Raw genomic sequence first — 12,712 nt, 5'->3', positions numbered from 1 at the left:
ATTGGTCACTGTGCCACATCTGGCCCAATTAGAGTTTGTACGTTTGAAAGTTGTGTGGCGTGAGTGATGCAGATGTGGCCTGGGGTTGGGATCTGGAATATATCTGGGAATCAGGTTCCTCACCCCGAACTGAAAATCAGGTCCCACCTTTGATTTCTCAGGGATTCAAGGAATGCGGGGGAACGGGCAGGAAAGTGGAGCTGATGCAGTGGATCAGCCATGCTTGTATTGAATACGGAGATGGTGGCGTAGTGGCAATGTCACTGGACTAGTTATCGAGAGGCCCAGGTTAATGCTCTGGGGACTTAGGTTCAAATCCCACCACACAGTTGGTGGAAATTAAATTTGAGTTATAAAATTGGAATTGAAAGCTCGTCTCATTGAAGGTGACCATGAATCTATCATTGATTGTCGTAAAAACCCATCTGGTTCACTCATGTCCTTTTAGGGAGGGAAATCTTCCATCCTTGCCTGGTCTGGGCTACATGTGACTCTAGACCCACAGCAATGTGGCTGATTCTTAACTGCCCTCTGAAATGGCCAAGTGAGCCACTCAGTTCAAAGGTCCACATCCTATGAAAGAATTTTAAAAAGCAGTTTCGAGGGGCCACATAGTCTATGCCTGTTCCTACTTCTTGTGCTTTTTATGCGCTTAGAGATCTGAACAACCAAGATGGATGTGGTTATAAAGAGATTCTAAACTATCAAGAAAGACTGAGGAAGAAATGGACTTTAGATTAAGTTTTCAGGGAAAGTCAGATTTAAGGGCAACAGGAGAAAGAAAGAATTAAACAAGATGGTGTGAGGCCGTTAGACAATCCGTAAACAATCTGTAATCAATTTGACCCAATATGTCCTTTTCTTACATTCTGACTTTCTCTTTATGTAAAATAACATTCCTGAATTTAAAACATTTTGGTAACTCACTGGAGGTCCAGGTGGTCCGGGTGGTCCTGCTTTTCCTGCTGTTCCTTCGTTACCCTGTGATATATAATCAATACTTCAGTTTGGTCTTTACTCACATGCAAAGTAAATCAAACTAATTTAAACAATGGACTAAATTATTGAAGCTTTATCCTGTGGCTAGTGTTGCTGTCCTTTATATCAATAGCGCGCAGAATCTCCGATCAGCAATGTTCCTGTGCAATTCAGAGAGCTAGCCCACGCATGATAGGCCAAATGATCTCTTACTGTACCGAGTGCATACCGGCTCTCTGTAGAGCAATACACTCAGTTTCATTCCCTAGCTCTATCTACGTAATCTGCAGCTTTACTTCACTTAAGCGCCTGTCAAATTTCTTTTTGACATTATTGATTGTCTGTTTCCATCACCCTCGTAGGCAGTGAGTTCCAAACCTTTATCACTGGCTGCATAAAAACACTCTTCCCCACACCTCACCCTCACATATCACTTGTTCAAAACATTACCTCGAGTCCACCAGCCATACACTACACTTACCTATGGGCCACTTTATGTAACAGTAACCCATGAAATTGTGCAAAATCAACGGACAAGGGAATGAATTCTGAGTATATCCAGTGCTTGTATGTGATCTTTACATATCTGGTGCGGAATTTTCCCATCCCACCCGCTACTGGAATCATAGCGGGCGGGACACTGACCATGCGAAGATCCGTTGACAGGATACATAGAAACATAGAAACTAGAAGCAGAAGTAGGCCATTCGGCCCTTTGAGGCTGCTCTGCCATTCATTTTGATCATGGCTGATCATCGAATTCAATATCCTGATCCCCCCTTTCCTCCATATCCCTTGATCCCTTTAGCCCCAAGAGCTATATCCAATTTCTTCTTGAAATCAGACAATGTTTTGGCCTCAACTACTTTCTGTGGTAGCGAATTCCACACATTCACCACCTTCTGGGTGAAGAAATTTTTCCTCACCTCAGTTCTAAAAGGTTTACCCCTTATCCTCAAACTACGACCCCTAGTTCTGAACCCCCCTTCATTGGGAACATTCTTCCTGACTGTACCCTGTTTAACCCTGTCAGAATTTTATAAGTTTCTATGAGATCCCCTCTCACTCTTCTGAACTCCAGTGAATATAATCCTAACCGACTTAATCTCTCCTCCTATGACAGACCTACCATCCCAGGAATCAGCCTGGTAAACCTTCGCTGTATTCCCTCTATAGCAAGAACATCCTTCCTCAGATAAGGACTCCAAAACTGCACAAAATACTCCAAGTGTGGCCTCACCAACACCTTATACAATTGCAACAAAACATCCCTATCCCTATACTCAAATCCTCTCGTTATGAAGGCCAACTTACCATTTACCTTCTTTACTGCCTGCTGTACCTGTGTGCTTATTTTCAACGAGTAATGCACGAGGACTCCAAGGTCTTGTTGCGTAACCACCTCCCTCAATTTACACCCATTCAAGTAATAATCTGTCTCCCTATTATTGTTACCAAAGCGGATAACCTCACATTTATCCACATTATCCTGCATCTGCCATGCATATATGCGCACACTCAGCTTATCCAAATGGTGGAATTAGTGGTTACTCTGTTCTTGGGACTCCGTGGATTTTATGCTGAAGTTGTAGCAGATAACTGGGTAAAAAGAAATCCAAGCAGGTGAAACCCAGTGAAGAAATAGACCATGAAGATTTAACACAGAATTGAGGATACGCAGGGAAAGAGAGAGGGGGGCAGGCAGAGAGGGAGCTTAGAACACAGCTCCAACAATCTGCCTTTCTCAGATATTGGAGGAGCATATGCGCCAGCACAGACTGGCTGGGCTGAGTGGCCTGCTTCTGTGCTGTCGATTCTATGTGCTTTTCTGCAGTGTTACAAGTATTTTTACACTGGCTGGTGCAGTGAATTAGCACATTAGCCTTTAACTTGAGGGACTTGGTCATTTCCTTCACAGATAGATAGTTCCTAACGTTGTACTGCAGTCTCAATCCCAACGTGACTCTTAGGCTCTTAGGGCCCTGGGGGGGGGGGTCAGATCATTCTCTGGGGGGGGGGGTCAGATCATTCTCTGGTGGGGAAGGGGAGTGAAGCCAGATCATTCTCTGGGGCGGGGGAAGGAGTGAGGCCAGATCGTTGTCTGGTTGTGGGGGGGAGGAGGAGGGGATGGGTCAGATGTATCTCTGGTGGGGAGGGGGGGAGGGAGGCCTGATCATTATTTGGTTGCGGGGGGAGGGCCGATCGTTGTCTGGTGATGGCGGAGGGGACAATCGTTGTCTGGTTCGGGGGGGTGAGGGAGGCGGGCCAAATCATTCTCTGGAGAGAGGGCGGGGAGGGAGGAGGAGGCGGGTCAGATGTTCTTCTGAGGTCGGGGGGTGGTGGGGGGGAAGAGAGGCCAGATCGTTCTCTGGCGGGGGGGGGGGAAGGGGGGGGTTGGAGGCCCGATCGCTCACTGGTGGGGGGAAGGAGATGGATCTCTGGTGTGGGGGGGGGCAGGGAGGTCCGCTGCCACTCTGTTGGCGATCAGTGGGGGGGAAGGGACAGGGGGTCGCGATCGGTCTGGGTTGTTGCGGGTGGGGGGGGGGGTGGATAAGGGAGACAGTGATGTCTGTGGGGACCATCACTCCAGCTTTTTGCTCCCGGGCCACTTTCTCCACTTTCTGCGGCTCGGGAGCGATGTGACACGGGTGCGCTTTTTCAAATTTTTTTCCAACTGCGCACGCGCAGTTCAGAGCTCCGATCGTTTCAGGTGTGCTAAGCCCCGCCCACAGCGTGAATGGGACTCACAATTTGTTTTTCAAGCTGAGTGCGTATGAGGGTGCCTGAAAGCAGATCTCCAAGTCAGACCTGAATTGCGCCCAGATTCAGCACTTAGAATGAAAATGGTAAAATCAGGTCCTTCTTTCCACTAATGCTGCTGCCCTGGTTTAATTGTAGCCTGAATTCAGGCTCAGCACCTGAACTGGCGTTGTAGTGATCCAGGGTGAAACTCTCTGGAGAAACAACATGTACACTCCCTCAGAACTTGCTTAAGATTTGAGATACATTCTAGAAACTTAACTCAGTGACATGCCAAAACCATTTCGCAGTGTTTGTATGGTAGAGTTAAACACTGATGGGACGCAGTTTTAGCATCACACTGGAGCAAAGCAGTGGGAGATCTCGTGACATCTTTGGAATTAGGCAGCACTGTCTGCAGGAACTTTATAAAGTTTGCAGCATTCAGGGAAACTACATTCAGCCTGCTCTCCGAAAATGTGTAGCTCCACATGGATTCCAATCAAGTACATACTTCTGATAGATCTCAACCCAATTTATCTTCATGTGCTGCCGGCAGTATAACTTGGGCTTGCCAAGTGAGCATCACATTTTATAAATACTGATCTGAGACCAGGTGCGGCAGAATAATTGCAGCCTTTGGATCAAAGAGGAGAGATAGCATAAAGCGTGACAAGCTGGGCAGCACAGCGGAACCAGAGAACACGGCTTGTGTTTGAAGGGGGTAATATTTGACATTATTCTGCTAAAACATTATTTCAGTCAAGAAGTGGTCGATGGTGGAAACAGATGTGGTTGACTTTGTCAAATCCAAATTGGATGGGATTCTTTCCAGAAGTAAGATTTGGATGTACAGTATATGAATTATCATAGAATCCTACAGTGCAGAAGGAGGCCATTTGGCCCATCCAGTCTGCACCGACCACAATACCACCCAGGCCCTATCCCCGTAGCCCCATGCATTTACCCTAGCTAGTCCCCCTGACACTAAGGGGCAATTTAGCATGGCCAATACACCTAACCCGCACATCTTTGGGCTGTGGGAGGAAACCAGAGCACCCGGTGGAAACCCACACAGACATGGGGAGAATGTGCAAACGCCACACAGACAGTGACCCAAGGCTGGAATCAAACCTGGGTCCCTGGTGCTATGAGGCAGCAGTGCTAACCACTGCGCCACCGTGCCACCCGAATGATTTGAGACATGACACAGGAGGGGTAGCGCCAGGGACCTGGGTTTGATTCCCGGCTTGGGTCAGTGCCTGTGCGGAGTCTGTACGTTCTCCCCGTGTCTGCGTGGGTTTCCTCCAGATGCTCCGGTTTTCTCCCACAGTCCAAAAGACGTGCTGGTTAGGTGCATTGGCCATGCTAAATTTCCCTCAGTGTACCCGAACAGGTGCCAGAGTGTGGCGACTAGGGGATTTTCATTGCAGCATTAATGTAGGCCTACTTTTGACACTAATAAAATAAAAAAAAGTTGAGTTTGCACATATGACTCCTAAAGGTTTTCGGTGTTGGTGGGTTTCCTTGTCTCAGGACTGGGTCAGTTGTAGACTGTATGATACAGATGGCTCACTGTGATTAGTCCACAATTCTCCTTGTATAGTGACTAACAGAGTAGTAGAAGCAAAACTAGACTGGCCTGGATCATTGCTTATCCAACAATTCTGATGTTCTCTAGTGAAATAATCTTAGTAGGGTATTAGAGTCAGTTACGGCACATCAGGAAGCCATTCAACCCATTGAATCCATGCTTGCCCCCTGTGGGACAATCCAGTCAGTCCCACACCCCTGCAGCAGGAATGTGGGGAATATTTTTATTCATCATTGTAGTCCTGCAAGTTTGTTTCCTTCAAGTGCCCATCCAATTTCCTTTTGAAATCATTGATTTTTACTTCCTCCAACCTCCTGCAGCGAGTTCCAGTTCATTACCACTCACTGCGTGAAAAAGTTCCTTCTTGCCTCCCCCGTGCATCTCGCATCCAAAGTCTTAAATTTGTGTCCCCTCTTACCATCAGCTAATGGGAAGAGTTTTTCCTTTTGTCCCTTTTATCGAAGCTGCCATTATCTTGCACACTGATATCTAGGGCAGGATTTTCTGACCATGCACGCCCCACGCTCGGAAAATCCTGCCCGAGGTCAACGGACCTTTGCACAATCCGTGTCCCGCTACAATTCCTGTGATGGGCGGGACGGGAAAATTTCACCCCAAATCTCTCCTCTATCCCCTTTGCACCAAGGAGAACAACCCCAGCTTTTCCACCCTAACATTGTATTTAAAACCCTCCATCCCTGAAACCATGCTGGTAAACCTTCTCCATTTGACACAAATTGGCAATAACCTTGGCTCAGAGACTGATGATCAATGAAAGTAAGAATCGTGCATGGGCTAAATGAGCTTTTGAAGTTCTGTATTCTTGGTCAAGTGAAAACATTAGCACAGGGACCCTTCATCTTAAGGAACGCAATATTCAGTCCAATGAAGGAACGCAAATTCTTCGGTCTCTGGAAGCAAGTTTTCGAATGTAGTAGTGAGGGCTGTTCGAGTGGTGAAGGAAAGTTTTGGGGCATTCTCTATGGATTCAACTGGAGGAATTCAACCCATTTCACAGTTGATTGCAACAATCATTGGAGAAAATAATCTCAGCATTGCCCTTAACAACATGCCACTCTGAAACTGGTCGCATTCATTGTACAGTTTAGCAATCTCGAATGGGGTAAATTTGGGATTTCACTAAAAGAGCAACATTTATTTCTCTCTACCTTTTCTCCTTTAAGTCCCATTGGCCCTGTGTGTCCGAGTCTTCCTTTTGGACCCTATAAAGAAAAACAAAAAAAAAACCCATTTCAAATGGTCACTCAATAGAACAGAACTTAAGTATCACTGAAAAAAAGACATGTTGTCGAAGCTTTTTGTACCGCACTCATCAGGACAGACACAAGAATACCAAATTTCAAAGGGAACAATTTATACTGCAAGCTGATTGGTTGGCTAGTGGACACTGATTGTTTCAGGCATTGCCATGGGGGTTGCATGAGGGAAGAGATGCACTTTTGGTGCATCTGAAATAATTTAGGAAACATTTAAATGCACCATTGCATATGGTGAATACTGCTCCATCACACTGCACAGGTTTTCATTCTTTGTTTCACGGCAGAGAGGGAAACAAGGGCTAAGAAAGCAATACAGCTGGCAAGGGAGGCAACAGACTGAAGTAACACTTCCACAAGCATGAAGCCAGATCATTTCATACCGTGGGTCCTGGAGCTCCTGGAGGTCCTGGAAGTCCCGGTACACCAGGCTGTGCCTGACAATCAGAAACAAAAACATGTTCTATTTTAAAACATCAAGCATAATTTTCTAAAAATAACAAAATATTGTCTTAAAAGATGCAGACAGCTACTTGGATTCTTGAAAGAAATCAGATCAGTTTTCCTTGAGATGGGAAGTTCCAGAGACAACCGTATTTTGTGAAGGTAAAGGGAATGGGTTAAAAATACGATATAAATGAAAGCTCTGTGGGATGCTGTGATGGTAGAAGATTCAAAATAGCCCAAGTTCAGATAGATAGACAACTTTCTTCAAATGGCATTGAATATTCTTTCTAGTTGCTTTCTCTCTGGTTGTATCATAGCTTGGCATGGCTCCTGCTCTGCCCAAGACCGCAAGAAACTACAAAAGGTCGTGAATGTAGCCCAATCCATCACGCAAACCAGCCTCCCATCCATTGACACTGTCTACACTTCCCGCTGCCTCGGCAAAGCAGCCAGCCTAATTAAGGACACCACGCACCCCGGACATACAAAAGTCTGAGGTCACATACCAACCGACTCAAGAAAAACTTCTTCCCTGCTGCCATCAGACTTCTGAATGGACCCACCTCGCATTAAGCTGATCTTTCTCTACACCCCAGCTATGACTGTAACACTACATTCTGCACCCTCTCCTTTCCTTCTCTATGAACGGATGTTTGTCTGTATAGTGCGCAAGAAACAATACTTTTCACTGTAAACTAATACATGTGACAATAATAAATCAAATCAAATATTTTTAAAGTTGTTGCGATTTTTGTGACCAAACTAGGGTGGAATAAAAACTTGAATAAAAATGTTCCCCTTGCCATGTCTTTCTTCTGCTTTAGATGTGAAGCCCAAACTAATGGCTGGCAATAAAAACCTCTCAAAGAAACATAATTAAAGAAAGATCCTCACAGTAATTTTGATGCAAGGTGTACAAAGTAAGCTCTACCTTACAAGAATGAGATGATTCCTTCACTGCGTTTCTGTAATGCTGGACATGCTATTATTTCTCATTACTCTGTATTGGCTCCAATCAACGCTTCCCATTATAAATAAGGGGAGGACTCATTCTGAGTTTTGCCTCCTTTATTTAAGCACTGAAGTGAACCAGCAAACCGATATCATTACATTCACATGAAGGATCTGCGTATGACAACTGCCAATATATCATGTGCAACATTTGCACAGTCTCTGGGTTACAACACACTCACCTTGTCTCCTTTCTCTCCACTAAGCCCAGGGTATCCACGTTCACCTTTGTTTCCCTTTGAAAACATAAATGCTCAACTCATTAACATGCTGGTTTCACAAACAGATCTGTGCCAACAATTGACGTGGGAATGATGCGTGCATTTTTAAGTTTATTTATTAGTATCACAAGTAGGCTTACATTAATATTGCAATGAAGCTACTGTGAAAATCCCCGAGTCGTCACACTCCAGCACCTGTTTGGGTACACTGAGGGAGAATTTAGCATGGCCAATGCACCTAACCAGCATATCTTTTGGACTGTGGGAGGAAACCGGAGCACCCGGAGGCAACCCACGCAGACACAGGGAGACCGTGCGAACTCCACACAGTGATCCAAGTCGGGAATCAGAACCCGGGTCCCAGGTACTGTGATGCGGCAGTGCTAACTACTGTGCCACCCAATTCAATTATGAATTGGTAAATGATATGTCAATCAGATTTAGTCATTTGCTAAAAGACCCAGAAAGTTGTTATATTGAGTCGCACCTGTGGGTACGATTGGGTTCTGAAACCTTAGCACTGGTTTTAACTCAGAGTCAATTTTCAGAAGATGTAAGTTCTGACATTGGATTAAAACCCACCCACTGCAGCAAATGACATCGTGGACAGCACAATGGTTAGCATTGCTGCCTCATAGCTCCAGGGACCCGGGTTCAATTCCAGCCTTGGGTCACTGTGTGGAATTTGCACGTTCTCCCAGTGTCTGCGTGGGTTTCCTCTGGCTGCTCCAATTTCCTCCCACAGTCCAAAGATGTGCAGATTAGGTTGATTGGACATGCTAAATTGCCCCTTAGTGTCCCGGGATGTGTATATTAGAGGGATTAGCAGGGTAGATATGTGGGGTTTCGGGGATAGGACCTGGTTGGGATTGTTGTCAGTGCAGACTTGATGGCTGAATGGCCTCCTTCTGCACTGTAGGGATTGTATGGATTGTATATAAATGGCAGGCCCTGGTATAGAACACATCTGAGTTTTATAAGAATGCTCGCTACACAGAGCTGCAAAGGAACCTCCCATTTCTGGAACACAATTTCTAGCATCAGCCAGAGGCTTGTTGAATGTCAACATACTCCTGTTCAACCAAATGATCTTTGCTTTCTACATTTTGCTCAGTAGACTCCACTGACACACCCTTTTGATACATGAAGGCAATACAGATTTTTATCATCTCTTCTTGACATTCAGTTGTATTATCACGACTGAATCCCCTGCTATCAACATCCTGGGGTTTACCATTGATCAGAAACTGAGCCGCACTAGCCATATAAATACTGTGGCTAGTACTTATATGGTGTACCCAAATTATTATACAGTGTACCCAAACAGGCCAGAGGCTGGGAATTCTGCAGTGAGTAACTCACTTCCTAACTCCCCAAAGTCTGTCCGTCATCTACAAGGCATACGTTAGAGAGTGAGGGAATACCTGAAAACCCACTCGTCAGGATGAGTGCAGCGCCAACAACACTCAAGAAGCTCGACACTATCCAGGAAGCAGCCCGCTCGGTCAGCACTCCATCTACCACCTTCACTCCCTCCGCCACCAGCACGTAGAGAGAGGGCTTAGACCGAGAAAGGGACACCCAATCTCCTTGTGCTTTTGCGGCAGTAATCTCCCTTCCAGAGCTCTCAGAATTAGACACTTCCAGGCTGGCGTTACCTACATCCCTGTGAAAAAAACTCCTTAATCACACAACTACAGCCTCACCAGAACTGAAAATGTAAAGGAGCCTGGGTATCAGCACACTGTAGTTTACTTTCAAGAGTTATTAAACCAGAAAGAGTGCAGAAAAGATTTACGAGGATGCTACCAGGAGTTGATGGTTTGAGTTATAAGGAGAGGCTGGATAGACTGGGACCTTTTGCCCTGGAGCATAGGAGGCTTTGGGATGATCTTATAGAGGTCTATAAAATAATGAGGGGTATAGATCAGCTAGACAGTCAACATCTTTTCCCAAAGGTAGGGGAGTCTAAAACTAGAGGACATAGGTTTAAGATGAGAGGGGAGAGATACAAAAGGGTCCAGAGGGGCAATTTTTTCACACAGAGGGTGGTGAGTGTCTGGAACAAGCTGCCAGAGGCAGTAGTAGAGGCGGGTACAATTTTGCCTTTAAAAAGCATTGAGACAGTTACGTGGGTAAGATGGGTATAGAGGGATATCGGCTAAACATGGGCAATTGGGACTAGCTTAGTGGTAAAAACTGGGCAGCATGGACAAGGGCCTGTTTCCATGCTATAAACCTCTTTGATTCCAAGACTCTATGAGTGTGGCTTCCTCTTGGAAGCCTGAGCCAGGCCTTACACCAAGAGGCAATGTCCACAGCTTTGCAGCTCATGCAGCTGCTGCACAGACTTGGGGCTCAGACCTGAAGCTTCCACATCAAAGATGATGGAACAAATTGTTTGGGGCTTTGAAGGGACACTTGAGTGGAAATGCTGAATGGCAGTGGGGGCAACCTGGTTCTGTTTCTGTTGTGTTGGCATCACGGACTAATATCCGTACTCCATCAACATTTATATGGTTGGCCGTAGCTAAAGCCAGTGATGAGCTGAAAAGGAAGTCCTCACGAAGAAAAATTTTAACTGGAAATAATCTAAAGATAGGTCTTGAAGATTTCCAGTGATGGGGCTGTTTCCTTTGGCATCTTGTTCTATCGTGGGTTTCTCCTTGGGAAGAGAGATTGTTAAGACACTGTCTTGGAAAAAAATGGTCTTTGTAGTTTGTGTGGATGGCCACCTTGTATTTTGTCATTGACGGAGGGCATCAGTTACTGGTTTCTGTCAATCCCCACCAGCCCATTCCAAGTTTTACAGAACATGGTCAGTCTATTTTTCTTTCTACTTTACCTTCTCCCTTTTCTCCTCATCTTCAGTAGCCCTATTGTCTTCTTCACCACCACTTTTGTGGAGACATAAGACCATAAAATATAGGAGCAGAATTAGGCCATATTCAATCATGGTTGATAAATTTCTCAACTCCATTCTCCCGCCATTTCCCCATAACCTTTGATCCCCTTACCAATCAAGAACCTATCTAACTCTGTCTCCACAGCCTTCTGTGGCAATGAATTTCATAAATTCACCATCTTCTGACTGAAGAAATTCCTCCTCATCTCGGTTCTCAGATTATTGGGGGCGGGGCCTGTGGGGGGCAGATTGGTGGGGGTGTGGGAGTCCCACTGCCACTTGCACTGGGATCAGTGACACAGGGAGGGAGGCCAGCATTCAGGGCTGGCCATTGGGGGGGGGGAAGGGTTGGGGAGGGGAGGTCAGCCTGCCAGGGGATTGGGGTGGGAGGAGAGTGGCGGGAGGAGGGTGGGGGAGGGGGGCATGGGGGGGGGGGGGGGGGGGGGGTTTGGGGCTGCTGGTGGGAGGGGGGAAATCAGGAAATCGTAACTGCCGGGGTGGGTGGGTGGGGGGTCCTTTCTGGCCTGGAGAGGTCCAGGAGCCCAGCGATCATGGGGTGTGGTGATCGGAGGGCCAGCGATGTGGGGTCACGGGGCTGGCCAGCGATCGGGCTGGTCAGCGGTCAGGAGGCCTGATCGCTGGTCAGCTACTACGCATGTGCTGATCTCCACTATGACAGATTGACGCATGTGTAATGGCCTGCTCAGCACTTTGCTGCCAGCCTCTCCAGCAGGAATAGGCCCCGCCCACTGATTTTCAGTGCGATTCACGCTAGGGAATTCTGCAGTGCAGAGTATGGGAGATTCATTTTGAAAAATCCACTAAAAAACCAGAGGGATTTACTCCAATATTTACACGAATTCAGCACTTAGAATTTTTTGGGGAGAATTTTGGCCCTTGATTTCAATCTCTTCACCAATGGCTGTCGTGTTTCCCACCATCAAAGCCCTCAGATCTGGAATTCCCTCCCTAAACCTCTCAAACTCCTTCATCTGTTAATGTCTTTAAACCCTAACCCAATGACCAAGTTTTTGATCATTTGTCTTAACATCTTCTCATGTGGCTTGGCGTCACATTTTATTTGATAAATCTCCTCTGAGGCACATTGGGATATTTTGCTGTTGCAATTGTATAGGGTGTTGGTGAGACCACATCTGGAGTATTGTGTCCAGTTTTGGTCTCCTTATTTGAGGAACGATGTGGTGGCACTGGAGGCGCTTCAGAGGAGATTCATCAGATTGATTTCGGGGATCAAAGGGTTGACGTACGAGGAGAGATTAAATAGTTTGGGTTTATACTGACTGGAGTTTAGAAGGATGCGAGGGGATCTGATTGAGGTATATAAAATTCTAAAGGGGATTGATAAAGTAAATGTAGACCAAATATTTCTCTTATGGGGCAATCTAGAACAAGAGGTCACAGGTATGGGTTTGAGAGACGGTAGATTTAAAACTGAAGAGGAACTATTCCTCGCAGAGGGTGGTAAATTTGTGGAACTCACTGCCCCATAGCATGGTGGAGTCTGAATCATTAAATGGTT

General features: G+C 46.1%; 1 protein-coding gene across 1 annotated transcript in view; it reads right to left on the bottom strand.

Moving 5' to 3' along the window:
* LOC144494162 (uncharacterized) overlaps window positions 1–12,712 on the bottom strand; it is a 397,513-nt gene that overhangs the window by 62,360 nt on the left and 322,441 nt on the right. The window contains exons 35-38 of the mRNA XM_078213764.1: window positions 8,229–8,282; window positions 6,972–7,025; window positions 6,481–6,534; window positions 928–981 (exon numbers count right to left, since the gene is read on the bottom strand). Of these exons, the coding sequence (XP_078069890.1) occupies window positions 928–981; window positions 6,481–6,534; window positions 6,972–7,025; window positions 8,229–8,282 (216 nt within the window). The remainder of the gene's footprint in view (window positions 1–927; window positions 982–6,480; window positions 6,535–6,971; window positions 7,026–8,228; window positions 8,283–12,712) is intronic.

The sequence above is a fragment of the Mustelus asterias genome, chromosome 5 (assembly GCF_964213995.1).
Source record: "Mustelus asterias chromosome 5, sMusAst1.hap1.1, whole genome shotgun sequence".
Classification (NCBI taxonomy): Eukaryota; Metazoa; Chordata; class Chondrichthyes; order Carcharhiniformes; family Triakidae; genus Mustelus; species Mustelus asterias.
Note: the sequence above shows the minus strand (reverse complement) of the source record. Positions and strands in the feature narration are given on the sequence as shown.